The sequence below is a fragment of the Myotis lucifugus genome, unplaced genomic scaffold (assembly GCF_000147115.1).
Source record: "Myotis lucifugus unplaced genomic scaffold, Myoluc2.0 scaffold_167, whole genome shotgun sequence".
Classification (NCBI taxonomy): domain Eukaryota; kingdom Metazoa; phylum Chordata; class Mammalia; order Chiroptera; family Vespertilionidae; genus Myotis; species Myotis lucifugus.
The window spans coordinates 2,719,232-2,741,377 of NW_005871215.1; the positions used below are offsets into that span (position 1 = coordinate 2,719,232).

General features: G+C 42.5%; 1 protein-coding gene across 4 annotated transcripts in view; it reads right to left on the reverse strand.

The window, feature by feature from the left end:
• The window catches only part of TULP3 (tubby like protein 3), a 77,697-nt gene that overhangs the window by 13,415 nt on the left and 42,136 nt on the right, over positions 1-22,146 (reverse strand). For 3 of the 4 annotated variants that reach the window (XM_014462052.2, XM_006096079.3, XM_014462053.2), the window contains 2 exons: positions 6,881-7,040; positions 5,538-5,714 (listed from right to left, as the gene is read on the reverse strand). In XM_014462052.2, the coding sequence (XP_014317538.1) occupies positions 5,538-5,714; positions 6,881-7,040 (337 nt within the window). The remainder of the gene's footprint in view (positions 1-5,537; positions 5,715-6,880; positions 7,041-22,146) is intronic. The other variant, XM_006096080.3, reaches the window with a different exon arrangement.

The window sequence follows — 22,146 nt, forward strand, 5'->3', positions numbered from 1 at the left end:
GGGCTGCGGCCTAGGATGGTGGCTCCCGCTGGCAGCTGTGCTGTCCCGCCCTGCCTGCAGCATGCAAATTAGCCGCCATCTTTTGTTGGCGGTTAATTTGCATATCATGCTGATTAGCCAATGGGAGGCGTAGTGAAGGTATGGTCAATTACCATGTTTGTCTATTATTAGATAGGATATATAGAAGATATGTCTTAAGATAGAGACCAAATATTTACTTTATTTTATTTTTTAAAAATCTTTATCCTTCAGATTATTATAGATGTTCCTTTTTTTTCTCCCCATAGCTCCCCTACACTCGGTTCCCACCCCACTCCAGGCCTTCCCTCCTCCACTGACCTCATCCATAGGTGTAAGCTCTTTGTCCAATCTATTCCCGCACACCCCACAACCCCTTCCCCCTAAGAATTGTTAGTCTGCTCCCTTTCCATGCCCCTGATTCTATTACATTCACCAGTTTATTCTGTTCATCAGGTTTTCATTCATTTGATTTTTAGGTTCACTTGTTGATAGATATGTATTTGTTGTCACTTGTTGTTCATATTTTTTATCTTTACCTTTTTCTTCTTCTTCCTCTTCTTAGAGAATACCCTTTAGCATTTCATGTAATACTGGTTTGGTGGTGATGAACTCTTTTAGCTTTTTCATGTCTGTGAAGCCCTTTATCTGACCTTCAATTCTAAATGATAGCTTTGCTGGATAAAGTAATCTTGGTTGTAGGTTCTTGGCATTCATCACTTTGAATATTTCTTGCCACTCCCTTCTGGCCTGCATAGTTTCTGTTGAGAAATCAGCTGACAGTTGTATGGGTACTCCCTTGTAGGTAACTAACTTTTTTTCTCTTGCTGCTTTTAAGATTCTCTCTTTGTCTTTTTTTTTTAAAATATATTTTATTGATTTTTTACAGAGAGGAAGGGAGAGAGATAGAGAGTTAGAAATATCGATGAGAGAGAAACATCGATTAGCTGCCTCCTGCACATCTCCTACTGGGGATGTGCCCACAACCCAGGTACATGCCCTTGACCGGAATCGAACCCGGGACCTTTCAGGCCGCAGGCCGACACTCTATCCACTGAGCCAAACCGGTTTCAGCCTCTCTTTGTCTTTTGCCCTTGGCATTTTAATTATGATGTGTCTTGGTGTGGTCCTCTTTGGATTCCTCTTGTTTGGGGTTCTCTGCGCTTCCTGGAATTTTAAGTCTATTTCTTTCACCAGGTAGGGGAAGTTTTCTGTCATCATTTCTTCAAATAGGTTTTCAATATCTTGCTCTCTCTCTTCTTCTGGCACCCCATAATTCGGATGTTGGTACGCCTGAAGTTGTCCCAGAGGCTCCTTACACTATCTTCATATTTTTGGATTCTTTTTTCTTTTTGTTTTTCCAGTTGGGTGTTTTTTGCTTCTTCGTATTTCAAATCTTTGACTTGATTCTTGGGATCCTCTAGTCTGCTTTGAATCTCTGTATATTATTCTTTATTTCAGTCAGTGTATGCTTAATTTCTGATTGGTCCTTTTTCATATCCTTGAGGGTCTCACTAAATTTCTCAGAGGTTTCTAGAAGATTCTTGAGTAACCTTATAACTGTGGTTTTGAACTCTATATCCAGTAGTTTGCTTTCTTCCATTTCTTTCATTTGTAACTTGTTTCTTTGGCTCCGCATTTTGACTGCTTCCCTGTGTTTGTTTCTATGTACTGGATAGCTGCTAAGTCTCCTAGAGTTGATAGAGTGGCCTTGTGTGTTAGGTGTCCTATAGGGCCCAGTGGCTCAGCCTCCCCAGTCACCTGTGGGCTGTGTGCACAGTCTTGTTGTAGTTAAGCCTTGATTGCTGTTGGTATCACTGGGAGGAATAGACCTCCAGGCCAATTGGCTGTGATGACCAGCTGTGTCTACACTGGAATATCTGTTGTGCAGGAGACACCCTTATGGGGCAGGACTTGCTTCAGTGGGGCTTTGGTGCTCACTGAGTCTGCCCCTTGAGTGTGTCTCTTATGGATGTGGAGCGTTGTAATCCAGTATGGTCTCACTCTGACCACTGGGTACACTGGCTCTCAGCTCTCCAAGGAGGTGCAAGGTCATCCACTGTCTGGGGCTTCCCAGCAGGAGCTACAGAGACATCTGAAGATTCCTCCTCTTTGTATGGGGTTTGGAAGTTCCCAGACAAGGCCCAGCTGTGAACCAAGGCAGGCTGCTGCTGATGGGCCTTGGGCCTTCTTTTGGAAGCTCTTGGGCTCTCTGACCCAGCTGCAGTTTGACAGGTTTTAGGCGGAGAAAGGACAGGCCATTCATGTGCAAAAGCCGATGCGCACAGCTTGGGTGGGGTTGTAAATTGGGTGGAGCAGGGTCTCTGGGAATCACCAGGGCAGAGCAAACAGCAGTGGCTGCCAGTCAGCCTGCTTCAGAGAGGTCCCCGGGTCTCCGCATCCCGCGCCCCCGTGCAGGAACAATGATCGCTGCGAGCACCTCTGAGAGAAAGCCGCCCTCACGTTCCTGTCCCGATGCCAGACAGTCCAGTTTCTCCCCGTATGTGTCTGGGTCCCCCAGAGTCTTGCCCGGAACTGGAGTTCAGAGCAAGTGGGAGCTTGTATCTCCCTCCTGATTAAAAGAGCAGCACATCCAGGTGCCAGCACTTTCTGCACCTCTGTACCTCTCTAGTTGTGGAACTTCCACTCAGCCAGCTTTCCTGCGGTTCTGGGTGGTAGTTGTTCTGCCTTTTAGTTTTTATTTTGATGTGGTTGTGAGAGGCAGCAAGTATAGGTGTTTACCTATGCTGCCATCTTGGTTCTCTCAAGACCAAAGATTTTTCCCAAACTTGTAAAACAAGCAAATTGAATACACTTAAGGGACATAATCTGCCAAAGTGACACTTCTTAGATCCTAATCAAGAGAGCACTTAATGGGTTTTATGGCAAGATGCAAACTGTTGAGACATGAAAAAGCAATGATGTAACTGGCACTGAAAAGCAGATTATGAGAAAGAACACAGTAGTAGTCACCTATGGCAGTAAAGGAGAAAGCATTAGACAGTAAGGGAGAAAGAACTAGATAGTAAGGGAGAAAGAACTAGACAGTAAGGGAGAAAGAACTAGATTAAGGATCAGAAATTCTAGGTTTACCACTCTTCAGCTAGATGACTTGGGGTAAGTAATTTAGCTTTTTGTTAAACTGAAAAGTTCTCTTTGCTCTTTCTTTTGTAAAATATAGTGGTAGTAAAGTCATAGGTAAGCATCACAATCACATTCATATTACAAACAGGGAAACTGAGGCAGAGAAAATTAAGGTGTTTTCACCCTTTTCCAGCCAGATGTGGCAGAGCTATGCTCTAATCCATTTCACTACACTGCCTTTGCCACACCCACACCCTAGTCATCTGTCCCAGTTTGCACAAACACATGTTTTTATAGTTGATGCCTTTGTACATGTTATTGCTTCTGCCCAAGTTTGTCACCTAAACTGTCAGTGTGGTCTAGGCCAAATTATTTAGTCTCTCTCTGAGATAAAGTTTCTTACATGTAACACGGAGAGACTAATATATATAAATCTCTCAACGTACTGTTACAAATATTAAATTAATTGAGGTAATGTATGTCAAATGCCTGACATACCAAAGGCATTCAAAATATCAGTCTCTAGCTGCTTGCACAGGTGACACTAGTCCACAGGAGGACATGCATCCTTCAGAGTTCTGCTTAAGCATCACCTTGTTTTGATGCCTCTCTTGTCCCTTTTTTATTGCTCTGGCAGTGTAATTCTACCTCTCCCTTATTTTTACTCTGGCATATGCCACATTATAACTCTAGGACAGACCATCAGCCAAACCATCTCCTAAGTAGTTTTCCTGCTTTCCAGACGTGTCCCACTTCCACTTCATTCTTTATGGTATTGAGTAATTTTCCTATAACCCAAATCAGTCGATACCATTTCTCAGCTTAAAATTCCTCATCAGTTCCTACTACTCTTCAGATAAAGTCCAAATTCCAATCGTGGCCTATTATGTCCTATATAATCAGAACCCACTTTCCTCTCTATATTCATCTCTCTACAATCCCTTTCCAAACCTCATCACATCAAACTCTCAGCTCCAGCCAGTCTGAACTTGCCAGCTCTTCCTGAATCAGGCTCTAATTAGCACAGCCATCACTTTCCCTGGATAGCTTTCCAAACCTTCAAGTCTGGGTTAGGCACCACTCTCCATGCCCTCTTGCCTTTTTTTTTTTTTTTTTTAAATATGTTTTTGTGTTTTTTTTTAATCCTCATCCGAGGATATTTTTCCATTGATTTTTATAGAGAGTGGAAGAGAGGGAAAGACAGAGAGAAATATCGATGTGAGAGAAACACATCGATTGGTTGCCTCCTGCACATGCCCTGACGAGGGCCTGGGCCAGGGAGGAGCCTGCAACCGATGTACCCTGGGAATCAAACCCAGGACCCTTTGACCCACAGGCCAACGTTCTATCCACTGGCCAAACTGGCTAGAGCTAATATGTTTTTTATTAAATTTTTTTTTTTAGAAAGAGAGAGGAAAGGTGATAGAGAGATAGAAACAACAATGAGAGAAAAACATTATCCATCAGCTGCCTCTTGCACGCTCCCTACTGGGGATCAAGCCCACAACCCAGGCATGTGCCCTGACTAGAATCGAACCGGTGACCTCTTGGTTCATGGTGCTCGACCACTCAGTCACACCGGCCGGGCACTCTTGGTTTTTTAAGCGCATGAAATCTCAATCAGAATAAACGCTCCATGAGGGCAGGAACCTTTTTTACTACTGTATCCTAAGTAGTAAAACAATGCCTGGTATATAGTATGTATTCAATACATAGTTTCTAAATGAATGAATGTATGAATTTGTTTGAATGTACATCTATTCTACCATTCTGTGGTACAATCTTCTGATTCACATAGCCCAGGATCTAGCAATAACTACCTATTACACAAAGTAGGTACCCAATAAATATTTATTCATTATTGGGCTTCAGTCTTCTTATCTGAAAAGGAGACAATTCCTTCTCCTATAAAATTATTGTTCTAAGAAGAAAGCTGACTAAAAAGCATGTCTAAAATGTACAGGAATATCCATGGAAATAGTAACTTCAACTGGCAGAAAGTAGGCTCTAATGAAAAAATGTATTTGTGTTTCCATTAAGCGGGCTATTTATCTTTCCCCTTATCACTAGATCAATATAAACTGTGAAATAGAGGTAGAATAGGGGTGCTGAGTGGCATCCATGTCAAAGGAAGAGGGCAGAAACTAAAAGTAAAATATAAAAAAGAAATAGCCACATATAGTAGCTAATGCTGCTGACATTTCACATTTGATTTAATTAACTTATTTTTCTTAGGTAATAGGATAAATACTACTTTGTTGACAATGACCAATTCTCAGATCTCAAAGATGCCTAATGCTGTCACCTCTGTAAAGTCCTGAACCACACTGCAAGCAATTTTGAGTCATCTAGATTGTTAATCAACAAGAAAATAAAGTAAAAGATTATAAATGACTAAGACAATTATTTGCCTTAAAATCATGACTGATCCTCACCGTGTTTTTGGAGAATCTCCTGAAGATCTGGCTTAGAAGCAGTATCCAAAGTGCTTTCCCCATCAACACTTCCTTCAGTATCCTCTTCTGTGGCAGAAGAGCCAACTGAGAGAACATGAAGTTTGGTTTCTGCATCTTGAGCATCTGGCTTCAGGAAAGCAGCTGGACCATCAATGCCTGGGGACCAAAAGAAAAGAGAAAGCATAACCCACTATGTAGCTGTGTGGGTTTGGAGTATGTGATCAGAATTAAGAACCACCAAAGCACTTCACTCTCCTCTTTCCTTAACATCCATGAGGACATTTGCTAACAGTAATCCAGGACTGGTGTTCATTTTATTAACATGCTCTGACTCTTACTAAAGTAAAATGTGCCTGATGTTGCCTTGAGAAACATAAGAACGAGACTATGAAAACAAAGTAGGTCCTCCAAGGTTCAAATCCCATACAAACCAATAGCTTAAGGGGCTTGACTTAGAGGCTCTTAATCCCATTCATCCCTCGTCCTCTCATCATCTTAGAAGATCCTTGGAGTCCTAATAATTGAAAGAATGGATGCTCTCTACCTACTCCTGGCTTCAAAGTTGACTGTGCCACAATGTAAAAATAAAGACTATAAGATCCTAAAATAGGCTATTCTAGACTAATTCATTTGACATCTAAAAATAACACTTCTAGGGTGGATATAAACTATATACTATCTCCTACTGATTAGACCAGTGATGGCGAACCTATGACACGCGTGTCAGAGGTGACATGCGAACTCATTTTTTTGGTTGATTTTTCTTTGTTAAATGGCATTTAAATATATAAAATAAGTATCAAAAATATAAGTCTTTGTTTTACTATGGTTGCAAATATCAAAAAATTTCTATATGTGACACGGCACCAGAGTTAAGTTAGGGTTTTTCAAAATGCTGACATGCCAAGCTCAAAAGGTTCGCCATCACTGGATTAGACCATTGCTTTTATTCTACCTCAAAGACCCAGAACTTGATTATAAAAATTTATGAAGGCCTGGCCGGTGTGGTACAGTGGTTGAGCATCAACCTATGAACTAAAAGATCACTGGTTTGATTCCCAGTCAGGACACAGAACTCCAGTAGGGGGCGTGCAGGAAGCAACCAACCAATATTTCTCTCTTATCTCATCGATCTTTGTATCTTTCTATCCCTTTCCCTTCCTCTCTCTCTAAAATCAATAAAAACATATTTTTAAAAAATTTATGAAGGTACCCTAGTGGCAATGCTAATGTTTCTTTGATCCATCTAAGAATCTTCCTGCCTTCTTCTGGGTTTGTAAAAACTGTACCCCAGAGGTAAGAGAGGCTGCCTAAATACACACCATGTAGGATGACATTGTTGTGAGGGGTATGAGGTTCCACCAAAGGAGTATGCTCCTCACTACCTCTTGGCTTTGACCGACGTAGCTTGGCTTCTGGATTTGGCTGCACCATGAGTGGCTCCAGGCGCTTTTTCCTCTGCTTCTTCTCCAGCAGTGCTCTCTAGGAAAAAATTTGATATTATACCCAGGAGAGTTATGACAAGGCCCACCCACTTTGAACATTTACAGTGTTTCACTGATCTTCACACAAAATCCTTGTGAATTAATTTTCCCACTTTAGAGGGGCAACGGCTCATTCATTTAGTAACTATTTATTGAACACCTATAAATATAGATTTAAATGATACAAATGCATTCCTAGCCAAACTGAAGATCATGATACAAGTCTATTTAAAATATATAGTAGTTATCATATTATTATCAACACGTGGTCACAAGTTTAAACTATATAAACACATATGCATAAATAAAAGATAAAGGAATACAAAGAAACATAGTCTTGGGGTAGTAAACTATAAATAATTATTTTTCTTTTTCTATATTTTTAATTTTTCTTACTTTTGTGATCAAAAGAAAAATAAATTTTATTATTGTCTAAACCCCAAATTATTTTCATGTTTTAATTAGCAAAAAAACAATGTTTGCTTTCTTATTCATCTATACTAATAAAAGGGTAATATGCTAATTAGACTGGGAGACCTTCTGGACATCCTTCTGGACAAAGCCATAGTGGTGGGGCCAAGGCAGAGGCGGTTAGGGGCGATCAGGCAGGCAGGCAGGTAAGTAGTTAGGAGCCAGCGGTCGGACATCCCCCAAGGGGTCCCAGATTGGAGAGGGTGCAGGCCGGCTGAGGGACACCCCTCTGTACATGAATTTCATGCATTGGGACAGTAGTCTATCTATATAAAACCTTAATATGCAAATCATTCAAACAGCAGTGACAAGCACTGACCAGTAGGGGGCAGACGTTCAACACAGGAGCTGCTCCCAGCCATCAGGCCCTGACCAGAGGTGGCGTCAGGGGGCAGGGCCAGTGAGCGGGTGGCACCAGGCCAGCCAAGGTGCATGTGAGCAGGGACCCCCAGATCACCCTGCCGGTCACCCAGCAGAGGGAGGCGATGGCAAGGGGCAGGAACAGCGAGTGGGCGGCACCAGGCCAAGGTGGGTGCAAGCAGGGGCCCTGATCATCCCACCAGTCACCCCACAGATCGGCCCTGATCACCAGCCAGGCCTAGGGACCCTACCCGTGCACAAATTTCATGTACCAGGCCTCTAGTTTTTACATATTAGGGCCAAGGGATAACAGTTGGAACATTCCAAATAGAAAGCAATCAACTCTATGAACAAAAACAAAATATGGAACATGGTAGCAAGAAGTCAGAAAAAAAGCATGCAAGACCATGAGAAAAATCCAACAAGATGGAATTGGAGGTTAGACCCACACTATTTTTAAGCTTTGGCAAATAAGAGCATTTAATATTTAGAAATTATTATGAATCTGGGATAGCTCAGAATAGGAAAGTACCAAGTCCCAAGCTAAAAAATTAAGCCATTATTTTAAAATATATATATTATAACCTACTTTATTGTTTCTTAGGCAAAAAGCTATTTACTTTTTTTTTTCATTAACATTGCTTTTAAAAAGTGCCACTAACAAGAAGAGTTATTCTAAGGGGTGAGACTATGGCAGGAAAGGAAATGTGCTTTTCCTGAACTGGCCTAATGAAAGCTTGCAGATAAACTCAGAAGATACAGAAAAACAGACTACTCTTTTTTACCCAACTTTGTTTACAGTAGGTCCTCAATAACATTGTTTCGTGATAATGTGGAAGGGATGCATAGGAACTTAACTCTTGTTTATATCAATTAGCCTATGGTAAAACTGGTTTCATTATACACAATTTCCCTTAAAGTTGCAGAACCTATCGAGGACATTAAGTGAGGACCTACTGTATAAGGAAAAGACTGGAGACCTAAGATAATGTGACAAAAAATGGACTATCCATGAAGAATGAATAGAGAACTTAGAGAAAGTTGGGAAGGAATATATTTTGAGACTCATGAATTCATGTGAATAGATGGACTTTAATGTACCAGGAACACTAAATACATATGAGACTATAATGAGGTCCTCCTCATAGAACTTGCTGGTAAGGTTCTTCTAGCAAATAAGTATTGTATAATGGATAAGAAGTAACCTGCCTGCACATATGGTAAATATGAAGTATAAAGACATGAGAAACTGCCCTAGCTGGTTTGGCTCAGTGGATAGAACATCAGCCTGAGGACTGAAGAGTCCCAGGTTCGATTCCAGTCAAAGGCACATGGCCAGGTTGCGGGCTCGATCTCCAGTAGGGGGTGTGCAGGAAGCAGCCAATCAATGATCCTCTCTCATCATTGATGTTTCTATCTCTCCTTCCTTTCTGAAATCAATAAAATAATAATAATAAAGACATGAAACTACCACATGTGGCCACTGCTATTTAGTGTCATATAATCTCCTAACTGTGAAACAGTTGATGAAACAAAAACACAAGCTATAGCTAGTCCATTTTATTAATATATGTAAAGAAAAAAATGTTCTATAGAAAAAGAGTATCCTGTTTGTGGTCTAGAAAAGGGGAACCAAGGAGCTAGAATTTCTCAGAGTGCAGCCAGCCTGTCCAAGAAAGAGAAATACTAAATCTGGTAGACAAGAGTATTCTCTTTACGGAAGAGCTTACTCATTTTAAGCATAAGAAACTATAAAAGACTTCATGGCTTAATTAACTATCCCTCAGCACAATCTAATTTCATTTCCTCTGACTCCTTGCTTACCAATCAGCCTTCTAATTTTCAATTTAACTTCTTAGGCATCATATTCCCAAGAATAAAGAATCATGCGCAGAACTGAATGTACACTGGAAGAGTTAGAGTTCTCATTGTAAATTAATGAATTGATATCTGGTTTCAAAACTGATCGTTGTGAATTTGACAGGTATGTTTGTGGTCTAGAAAAGGGGAGCCAAAGAGCTAGGTGTCACATGGTACATCTCGGTTCACTAACAAAACCACATTCTTAGACCTGTACACGGCCAACTAAATTCCTGGTCATGATGATCCCATCGAGGTATCTGGTGAAGCCTTCCTCTACCAAATTTAAACTTACTTATTGTGCTGGGCTACATATCTGGCGCTTCGGCCAGACGGGTCATGCTGTGCTGTCTGTTCCTAAAACACATAGATAGGAAGGTACTGACATCAGGCCAGGCCTTGAGATATGGTCTCATGGCCCCTTCCCAGCACGCAGGCCTTCTTTCTCAGAAGGCCCGGAAGTCTCATTCCAAATTTGGGAGACAAAAGACTGGAAAAAGTATAAATAAAGAGAGTTTCCTACATATTGGGGGGCCCAGAATTTGAAAGACACATTTTTCTCTGGGCCTCCACAAAATTTAATAATAAAATGTAACTCTTGCAGTCAGGGCTGCAGTTCAGCCTCTGCTTCAGCAGGGTGCTGTAACTGTAGTCTGCTGGCCAGCTTAATAAAGGCTCTTAAATTTAAATTCTGAGTCGGTGGTCTATCTCGCTGAGTAAACCCAAAACATTTGGAGGCCCCCAGCGAGATCCCCAGGAGGGGGGAGAGGGACCCCTTATTTAAGGCAGGAGGCTCTCCCCCATTTATCGCCGGGCACACAGCGAGATATCCCACATCCCTGTGGGGAACGACTACCAAGGAGGCCTCCAGTCTCCATCCCGGGTCCCAGGGAGGCGGAGGAGACTCCACCCAAAACTTTCAATTCGGAAACCGAGCCACCTGGACTCTCGAGAGAGGTAAGAGAACGGTCGTTAAACTGGAATTGGGACGTCCCACAGAAGGACACAACGGAGGGCTGGACGCAGCGGTACTCCTGGCCCTGACCCGCGGCCACAACAGTGGCCGGGGTCCCTGGTTTGTGCGGCTGTCTGGTGTTTGTTGTCTTTGTTCTTTGTTGTCTTTGTCTTTGTCAAAATGGGTCAGGGTCAGTCATCTTCGTCGACCCCCTATCAGTCAGGCCCACTCCGGGTAAGTGGAAGGGGAGCTTGATCACCTCCCGGGAAGCCGTAGAACTCCCTTAGGCAATTAGTCAGGAATTGGTTGGATTGCTTAAACTCTGAGTAAATATTTGGTAGAAGTCAAAAACTCGGACTGTCTGGTGTATGAATGTAAGTGTGAGAGTCTGTAGGAAGTGAAAGCAACTTTGTGCTGTCTGGCTATACACATAAGTGTATTTGTTATCTCTTTCTGTTGTTTGTTTAAAGATAGGGCAAACCCTGCTTTAAGGGGAAGACAGTAGAGAACTTTTAATTGCTTTGCTCTGATGTATAATTTTGCTGTGTTAGGTTAAAATTTTAAAAGTCTAGAGTTAATTTAAAGATATAAGGTTGCAACCCAAAGAAGTTTAAACAAAGGCTTGTTGGGTAGTACATTTTCTCATAGCCTGTGTAGGGTAAGGGAGAGGGACTGCTGGATTTTTATCATGTGGTCCCGAGACCTGCAACCTGCCTGCCCTTCCTGATAGATTTACAGTAGGTCTCTGTCAGGGACAGCATCCACTCTGACTGGGGGAGGAAGAGAGCTGAAAACTGCTCCGGAGTGGGTGTGAGATGGGGTAGTGCCCGTAGGATTTGCTAGATAGGGTAGTAGGCTCTCAGCCTGCTGAGATGGAGGAGCCCTAGGCTCGGGGACAGAGGGCTAGTCAGAGAGATCAAAAGTAGTAAAGGAGGAGAAGGATTTGAGACTCTGGGGCTTAGAGTAAAGAAGGAAAAATCTAGTATGGAGAGCAGCTAAGGACAGAGGAAATGGTTAATGCAGAAAAAAGGGGGGGCCGTCGGCAGGGAAAGCAGACCAGAAGTTTTGTTGATTTTTACTTATCTGCTGGACTCAAGGCCACAAGCTGCTAAGCACAGTAAGTTTCTCTCTGCCCCATTTTGTTTTCTTTAACCCCTCCAATACTTGAAGTTGCATAGGAAAGGAAGCACCTGCTCTTAGTAATCTAAGAAATACTGGCTATTTACTTTATAGTAATCATTAAAGGATTGAGGTTTTTAAGAATAAGGAATTACTGAGTAGAAGGTCTGAGGCATGGTTATGCATTCTTAAAGGACATAGAAGGTTTAAAGGCTAATTTAAAAGTATAAAATTTATAAAGGTTATGTATGTGATAAGGAGAAGAGAAATATTAAAAGGAAATTAATCAAAAGGTACAGGCCAGTAAGCCAGAGAGAGTAAATAATTTACATTCTGCCTCCTAAACAGAGGGTAAATGGTTATGCCAAAGTACTTAGGGGGAATGATAAAAGAAATCCAACAGTTACTGTTTTGTTATAACTCTGGAGAGTCCATAAAAAGGACTGGCAAGGAAAATCAGAAGATCTTAAGGCAGGTCAGTGGCTTTTTCTCCTTATATAATTCCTCCGAAATTTGGCAAATTGAATAAATCATGGCAATACATTTCTTTGCATAAATTCAATAAGACCGGTTTCCAATAGTGGTTTTATTGAATAAAAACTTTGACTAGAGTATCATGTTTTAAAGAGCTCTGTCTGAGCTCTGAAGACTTAAAGCCAATAAGAATGCCACGAAGAAAGCCTGGTATCTTGCTTGATAGCCCTGAGAATAGCTGGCGCTGGAGCGTCAGGCCCATGCCCTATCATCACTGGCGGTTGGTCAGAGTAGAAGGGGAGCAAGGAACCCCCATGCACTCTTGGCTGCGACAAGTAGGAGGGCTATTGAGATGGGCCTTGAAGCAAGGACAATGGGCAGCAGATACTGCAGGCAGGCCTGATGGCAGCTGGATGGCTTGGCTTCCTGGCCCTACGGGGCACATTAAGATTCAATCATGAAACTCCAGCAAAGGTAGTCAGTTACCATTCTTGTTGTGTTTATGCAAACAATCAAGCCAAATTGAATACAGTAAATAAATTAGTATTTTAATAAACAGAGGAATAATTTTAAGGAGAAAAACTCTATGTCAATGGAGGTTATTAAAACTGAAATGTTTTCTTTCCCTCCCACCAGACCATTTGTTACAGTCTGTCTCTGCCAGGTCACAAGCCACCTCCTTCTGTGCCCAGGCCTCATCGTCCCTCTGACAGATAGCAAGGATCTCTTGGCTCTGAGAGAAACTTCTGTCCCTCCTCAGCACAAAGCAGTTACAGAAGACAATTCAACGCCCATTTTCCCTGAAAGAATTCAGAGCCAGGATCCTTGAGGTAATATAGTAGGCAGTTAGACAGACATGAGCAGAGAAAGGACGATGGGCCAACTGGCACTGACTTCCCAGAAGCAAGAGGGAACTAGGCTGCAGACGAAGCAGCCCGGGAGGCTGCTCTAAAACCAGTGGGGCCTTTACAGGTTCTAGTGACTCTTCCAGACCCTAAACTACTCATCTCACCAGTTTACTCAAGTTCTTTCAGGCTTTACAGTCTACCCAGAAAGCAGGCCAGAAGCACGTCTGAGATGTTCTGCCTGTATCCGGTTCATCCCTTCCAACCAGGTGACTCTGTTTGGGTAAAGACATTTGCCACTCAAGGACTGACTCCTACCTGGAAAGGACCACTCCTACGGTAGTCAAGGTCGACGGGATCCTGATATGGCTTCATCACACCCGGCTTAAGACAGCCAGGCAAAATGGAAAGTCCAGGACTCAGTAGACCCTCATTCCAGGCCCTTATCTTATAAACAGGCCCACTGACTTTATTCGGCAAAGAATTAATTCTATCAAGCTTATAGTCCTCAGGGGTCCCTCCCAAACAATGACCCAAAAGAGTCAATGATTTGACTCATGTACATAAAACCAGTGGGGAATGTGCTGGGCTGCATATCTGGTGCTTCGGCCAGACGGGTCATGCTGTGCTGTCTGTTCCTAAAACACATAGATAGGAAGGTACTGACATCAGGCCAGGCCTTGAGATATGGTCTCATGGCCCCTTCCCAGCACGCAGGCCTTCTTTCTCAGAAGGCCCGGAAGTCTCATTCCAAATTTGGGAGACAAAAGACTGGAAAAAGTATAAATAAAGAGAGTTTCCTCCATATTGGGGGGCCCAGAATTTGAAAGACACATTTTTCTCTGGGCCTCCACAAAATTTAATAATAAAATGTAACTCTTGCAGTCAGGGCTGCAGTTCAGCCTCTGCTTCAGCAGGGTGCTGTAACTGTAGTCTGCTGGCCAGCTTAATAAAGGCTCTTAAATTTAAATTCTGAGTCTATCTCGCTGAGTGAACCCGTAACACTTATATCAACAACTTAAAAAAAAATTTTTAAAAAACAGCTCAGCCCAGCCTTCATAGCTCAGTGGTTGAGCGTTAACCGACAAACCAGGAGGTCAAGGTTCAATTCCTGGTCAGGGCATATGCCTAGGTTGCAGGTTGGATCCCCATTGTGGGGTGTGCAGGAGGAAGCCGATCAATGATTCTCTCTCATCATTGATGTTTCTATCTTTCTCTCCCTTTCCCTTTTTCTCTGAAATCAATAAAAATACATTTTTAGGATTAAAAATGGCGGCAGAGTAGGAGGATGCTGCATGAACATGCTCCCAGGAACAAGCTGGAATTACAACTGAAATACAGAAAGGCTTCCTGAATAATCAATGGAAATCTCACAGGAGAGAACCCTGATACCCAAGGACTGAAGGTGGAGACTGCATAGAGACTGGTAGGAGGGGTGGAGGCGCGAAAGGGCTGGCTGGGCACCCACAGATGGCAACTGAAGTCCCAGAGAGAGATCTCAGCTGTGGGCGGGGTGGGGGGGGGGTGCCACTGAGAACTCTGGGATCTAATTCCAAAGCTGGGCTCCACAGCAGAGAGCACCATACTGAGGAGGTTACCCACATAATATCTAGCTGTGAAAAGCAGTGAGGAACTGTCTGCCAGGGAATGCCAGCTGCAAGTTCTGGCACCCTCTTAAAGGGCCAACACAAAAAATTCCCTGTGGAGCCACCCACGGTGTGCTCTGGCAGAGGAAGGGTGAAGTGGACTGGAGCTATGAGAGCAGAACCTAGGACTGGGGACTCGGGGGATAGAGCTCAGAAGGCAGACACCCAGTTTCCTGGGCTGAGTCATTCCCTCACACAGTGGAGGACATCTTTCCCACACAGACATTTGCCTTACTTGGGGGAAGACAGTGGACACACCTCATTGGAAAACACCTTGCCCTGAGGCCACTTGAGAGATTAAAAGTAACAATTAGCCTCCAGGCAGAAGCAACTGCCCCACCCTGTTGAAAAAACTCTCACCACAACTGAGGACGATTGCCTGGGGGCAAATCAAGTCAGAATCCTAGTAGTCTATAGACCAGTGGTTCTCAACCTTTTCTGGAGGCTTTGAGTCTTTGCCTGATCCAATTAGTCAGAAACAGCCTTCAACACTGTCCTGCACTAGAAATTGAGAGGTGTAGAAGATCTACATAATACACAGTCACAAACTCATATAAACAGGCAACTGTCCAACTTTATTTCTCATCTTGAACTCACCTCCGCTCTAGGCCTGATCCTATTTCTATTCTCTCATCAACAACAAATGCACATGAGAAAGCAGTCAGACAACACAGAAATGTCTCCTGAGACTACTGCTCAACTGTTGAGAAATATTATCTTAGCAACCAAGCCTAGAATGCCCAACTTGTAACTGACCAATCAGCTCATATCTAAAGAACCTAAGGTGGAATGGAAAGCCCCTCCCCCCAATTTTGACTCCTGAGAGAAATGGCTTTATTATAGCTTCTTTAAAATACCTGCCACAGCCCTGACCAGTTTGGCTCAGTGGACAGAGCATCGGCCTGCGGACTAAAGAGTCCCAGGTTCGATTCCGGTCAGGGGCATGTACCTTGGTTGCGGGCACATACCCAGTAGGCAGTGTGCGGGAGGCAGCTGATCGATGTTTCTCTCTCGTCGATGTTTCTAACTCTCTATCCCTTTCCCTTCCTCTCTGTAAAAAATCAATAAAATACATTTTTAAAAAAAATACCTGCCACAAAGCAGTTACTCAATAAATATCTGTTGAGAGAAAATTGAGTAAATGAACTATTTTTTATCTTATGTTGAATCAAAATTATGCACAAGGATATATACAAATGTATGTTCACGATGACATTATTTATCAATAAGTAAACTTTAAAATACTCTTGACATTTCACAGTATAGAGATATATTACAGTTCAAATACATGATGCAATTCATTAAAATAATTTTTAAATACTGACATAAGGAAATGTTTGTACTACATTAAGTTTTAAAAAAGAGGTTTCATGCCCTGGCTGATGTGGCTCGGTTGCTTGAGTGTTGTCCGAGGCACTGAAAGGTCATTGGTTTGATTCCCAGTCAGGGCACATGGTCAGGTTGTGGGCTTGATCCCCAGTCCTTAGGTGGAGCTAAATGTTATGGGATAAGGCTAAAAATAGGGTCAAGGTAACCCAGGACAGGAGAAAAGAATGGGTGACTGGGTTTTTAACTTTGGCTTTTCAATTGGAATTGCTTTCTGGGAGTCTGAACAAAACATTTTGCTGGATAAATGAGAGCCTGAACTCACTTGGCTCCAACGATAAGGGGCACTTTCTCCCTTCAGTAAGAATAGGGGTATTCTTAGGTGACTAAGAATCCATGTGCAGGTGTCAAAGGGTATCCCTCACAATGTGCAGAAGCCCCATAAGGAATTCCAAATCAACTGTAATGTCTAGGGAGGGGCATATAAAGGTTACCCAGAGCTCATGGTTGTAATAGACAGCTAGGGACAGAAACCGAGACACACAAAAGAGTTGAGGGTTGAGATGGGGGGGAGGGGATAGAGGAGAGTGACAACACCTTAAAGCTGATAGTATACTTCAACCCACTACACAGTATCCCTAGAAATTTTGTTCAGACTCTTCAGATCTCAAAATAAAACTAAAATTAAAAAAAACCAACAACTATAGATTCAAACTGTGAACTTCAGGGCACTGCTACTATATTACAGAACTGAATATATCCTACTATTGTCCAAATTTGTAAATAAGAAAAATCATAAAATATCTACTATGAAAATTAATAAACAGAAACTTCATTCAAATGAAGTCAGGAGGGTAGAAGAGAGTTCTCACACATGTCACTCAATGCAAACTGTTGACCCCAACAGGAAGAGACAGTAGGTACCTTGCATCTCTGACAGGAGGTGATAATACTAGTACTTTACTACCTCAGCAGAAAGAAGAGTCCTCCTTGCCCAGTAACAGCTCAGCCAATGGGAGACTGTCATAACTCAGCCAATGGAAAATCACTACATCTGAAACTTTCAGTCCTCCAACACTCTTCATTTACAACAGTGCCTCCCAAGTCCATAAAAATGTGGTTCTCACCTTTGTTTTTCTGGACTTGCCCATAGTTTGCCATTAGACTGAATGTCCCAAACCACAATTCCTTGTTATTCCTGAATAAACCCATTTTGCTGGATAAATATCTGGCTATTTATTTAAATTCAACATTATGTATGGGCAAACTGATATTTGGTAAAAACTGTCACCTGATGTAGCACTCTAATCACCCTCACATGGTTTGGATGAGAGATAAGAGAGGTGCTAATTGAGTGGTTTTTTTAAAATATATTTTTATTGATTTCAGAGAGGAAGGGAGAGGAAGAGAGAGATAGAAACATCAACAATGAGAGAGAATCATTGATTGGCTGCCTCCTGCATGCCCCCTACTGGGGATCAAGCCCACAACCCAGGCATGTGCCCTGGCCAGAAATTGAACCATGACCTCCTGGTTCATAGGTTGATACTCAACCATTGAGCTACCCAACCAGGCTAAAATTTTTTGTATTTATTGATTTTAGAGAGGGAGGATGGACGAGAGAAACACTGCTTCGTTGTTCCATTATTTATGCATTCATTGGTTGATTCTTGTATGTGTCCTGACTAAGGATCGAACCTGCAACCTTGGTATATTGGGAAGATGCTCTAACCAACTGAGCCACACAGCCAGGACTCATTTATGTTTTACCTTCCCTAAAAAGTTAAGAGTGCTTTAAAGGCTGCATACACAAAGGACTCCTTATAAACTTAGGGGAAGGTCAGACGAGTCAGGAAGAGAACCCAAGGTTTGATGCTCTATGTGCAATTAAAATATGTTGCCTTCAGGATTTAAGTGCTACATAACCTTTAAATTTCCCAGTTCCCTTGGAAACTGAAAAATAACTCAAAGGATCCATCTTCTCCAGAATCTGGTGGTATGCTAGATTTTTCTGGGGGCAAGATATTGAATAGTGATTCCAAAATAAATGAGGAAATAAAGGAGATTAGATGGGAAATGGGGGTAATTTCCATCAAAGGGCTTAATCCAATCCTATATAATAAAAGGCTAATATGCAAATTGTCCCCTGGAGAGTTCGGCCAACCGGGAGTTTGACCACTTGCTATGACGTGCGCTGACCACCAGGGGGTGGCACAGAATGAAGGCAGGCCCAGGCCAGCAGCCGGAAGGCCCCAATCAGCCTTGATCACTGGCTAGGCCTAGGAACCCTACCCATGCACGAATTTCGTGCACCGGGCCTCTAGTAAAATAATAAAGCTCAGGCAAGCCTCAAATTAATGATAGCTTAACTTCACTCACTGATTCTCAGTTTTCCAAGGACTCCCTAGAGATAATAGGCTGGTTACATTATGACACTCTTGAATAGACTGGCTGACTACAAGGTACAACCAATGAGTTCAGAATGGTTGCCTGATATCTATCAGTTTGGCTAAAAATAACTAGCTTTCCTGGCATACAAAGTGAGATCATAGAATGATAAAACTAAAAGTTTTAAATCAGTCTTCTTAAAATACCAGTTCAATGCACTGATGACCTCCTCTCTTAGAAGGGTGTTAACAAATAGATAGGCAACCTGACCTAAAGAGACTATATTATATTTTAATCCATTGTACACCAGATGGCACAAATGTTTTCTACCTAATGTGTATCCATGACTCAGTAACATCACTGAGTCTGAAAATCTTTATATTCTACTAGAGGCCCGGTGCATGAAATTCATGCACTGGGAGGGGGGGGTGTCCCTCAGCCCAGCCTGCCCCCTCTCACAGTCCGAGAGCCCTCAGGGGATGTCCCACTGACAGAGGGGTTGTCCTCTGTGGGAGGGAACCGGGCTGACAGGGGAAGGTGCCACCCCCATCACCCCGCTGCTGCTGCTGGCTGCCGCAGCCACCAAGGTGTTTTCATCAACACAGACTCCAGTCCCATCACCACAAAAAAAATGACAACTTTCTTTAGGCATTTTCAAGATGTTTCTTTCATAGGATATGATCTTTCTTTCTTTCTTTCTTTCTTTCTTTCTGTCTGTCTTTTTTTCTTTTTTTTTATTCTCACCTGAGGATATTTTTCCATTGATTTTTAGAGAGCATGGAAGAGAGAGGGAAAGACAGAGAGAAACATCAATGTGAGAGGGACACTTTGATTGGTTGTCTCCTGCATGAGCCCTGACCTGGGCCCCGGCCAGGGAGGAGCCTGCAACCTAGGTACATGCCCTTGATCAGAATCAAACCCAGACCCTGCGGTCCGCAGGCCAAGACTCTATCCACTGAGCCAAACCAGCTAGGGCAGGATATGACATTTCTTAGCTCCTCCAGCAGCGGACCTTTGTTTTTTCCTCCAGGAGTGAGGTGGAAAAACCCTAGATCACCTTCTTGGATTCTTATTACCCAAGTTACCAAGAACAGTGCAAGTGGCATACTGGGAGCTTAGCCAATGAGCGGTCAGAAAAGGTGTTTCCTCTGCAGCTCATGTGCAGAGGCGGGACTGCTGGTGCACGGCTGCTGGCAAGCCCTCCCTGTCTCCGCTCTCCGGGCCTACTCAAAGCCGCCACAGCCAGCGCTGGCAGGCCCCCCAGGTCTCCACTCTCCTGGCCTGCTCAAAGCCGCTACGGACGGCGCTGGCAGGCCCCCACAGTCTCCGCTCTCTGGGTTTTCTCAAAGCTGCCGCAGCCGGCATTGACAGGGCCCTCCTGTCTCTCTACTCCGGGCCTTTTTAAGCCACCGCGGCATCCGTAGCTTGCCTCACCTCGCATGCAGTCCCCTCCCGCCCACCTGCGCATGCAGCCTCTTCCTGAATGGTCGTGACGTTATGGTGTCCCGGACAATTTGCATATTACCTATTTATTTATATATATCCAGCTAAGGTATCCACATACCCTGAAAATATGAGCACCATATTGAAACTAGTAAAAATAAAAGCAAAATATACTCCATGGGAAAGATAGCTTTTCAATAAATGGTGGTGGGGCAACTAGATATCTACATGCAAAAGAATGAAGCTGGACTCTCACCTCACATCATACATAAAAATAAACTCAAAACAGATCAGAGAAAGTACAAAACTCTTTGAAGAAAACAAAGTAGCAAGTCTTTGTAGCCTTGGGTAGACAATGGTTTCTTAGACATGATACTAAAAGTGCATACAACAATAGAACTGTAGAAAATATCTACAAGTAATATTTCTGATAAGAAACTTAAGTTTATACTATATAAAGAACTCTTACAACTCAACAACAAAAAGACAATAACCCAATTTTAAAATGGGCAAAGGACCCTACCTGGTTTGGCTCAGTGAATAGAGCATCCACCCACAAACTGAAGAGTCCCAGGTTTGATTCCTGTCAAGGGCACGTGCCTCAGTTGCAGGCCCCAGTTGGTGGAAGAAGCAACCAATCAATGTGTCTCTCTCACATCGATGTCTCCTCTCTCCGTCTCTCCCACTCCATTCCCCTCTCTCTAAAAAACAAATGGAAAAATATCCTTGGGTGAGGATTAACAATAAAAATGGGCAAAGGATTTGGACAGACATTTCACCTAGGAAGACAGACAAATGGCCACCAAGTACTTTAAAACTGCTCAACCATCATTAGTTATTAGGGAAACGCAAATCAAGAATATATAATATCAATTCATGCCCACGAAAATAGCTCTATAATCAGAAGACTAGGGCTCAAGTTTGAGGATCTTACCTAAAATTACACAGCTATTAATGGCAGATCTAAAAGCACTAGAATTGCCCTAGCCGGTTTGACTCAGTGGATAGAGTGTTGGCCTGCAGACTGAAGGGTCCCCGGTTTGATCCCAGTCAAGGGCACATGCCTGGGTTGCAAGCTCAGTCCCCAATGGAGGGCATGCAGGAGGCCAATCAGTGATTCTCTCTCATCATTGATGTTTCTATCTCTCTCTCCCTCTACCTTCCTCTCTGAAATCAATAAAAAAATTTAAAAAATAAATAAGTAAATAAAAGCACTAGAATTGCCCTAGCTGGTTTGGCTCAGTGGATAGAGTGTTGGCCCACAGACTGAAGGGTCTAAGGTTCGATTCTGGTCAAGGGCACATACCTCGGTTGCAGGCTCAATCCCCGTGCAGGAGGCAACCAATCGATATATCTCTCTCACACTGATGTTTCTCTGTCTCTCCCCCTCCAATCTCTCTAAAAATCAATGGAAAAATATACTCAGGTGAGAATTAACAAAAAATAAAAATAAATAAAAGCAGTAGAACCAAAGTCTTCTGATTACCAACCCAATGTTTTACTCACAAAGTGGTACTCCCTTTCTTGTTACAGGCCATTTGAATGTTCAACTTGTAAATTCTCTTATGCTCTGCTGAGTAATCCCCTTCTTGTGCATTTCAGGGCCCTTAACAGTATTTGAATATACTATTTAACATCAAAATTTATACATCTGGTCCAAATAGATATTTTTAGAATTTAAAAAAAATCCTATAAAATTCTACCTTTTTTTCTAATAAGATTAAATGTATTCAATAATCTAGTAAAAGTTTTGATTATAAGTATCCAACAGTATAAAAAGTACAAAACAGAATTGTATATTTCTAATGTATTAATACAAAGTGCATGACTACATACAGTACATCCTATAGGCAAAGAGGAAAAAGAAGACTGTGGCCCTGGCCCGGTAGCTCAGTTGGTTAGAGCATCATCCTGATATGACAACATTGCGGGTTCCATCCCCAGTCGGAGTACATATCAATGTTTCTCTATCTCTTTCTAAAATAAAAATAAAATTTAAATTTAAAAAAAGAAGACTGTGGTTGAGACCTAGTAATGAATGAATAAATAAATAAATAAATAAATACAGAAGTAGAAATGATCTAGACTATAGTATAGTCTACCAATACTGGAGCCAAAATGTATTAAAAAAAACCATTTCAAAATAAAAAGGTTAAGACTACATATGTCTATCATACAACAAATCCTATCTCTGTCCCCTGAAATCCCCCTAGTTTC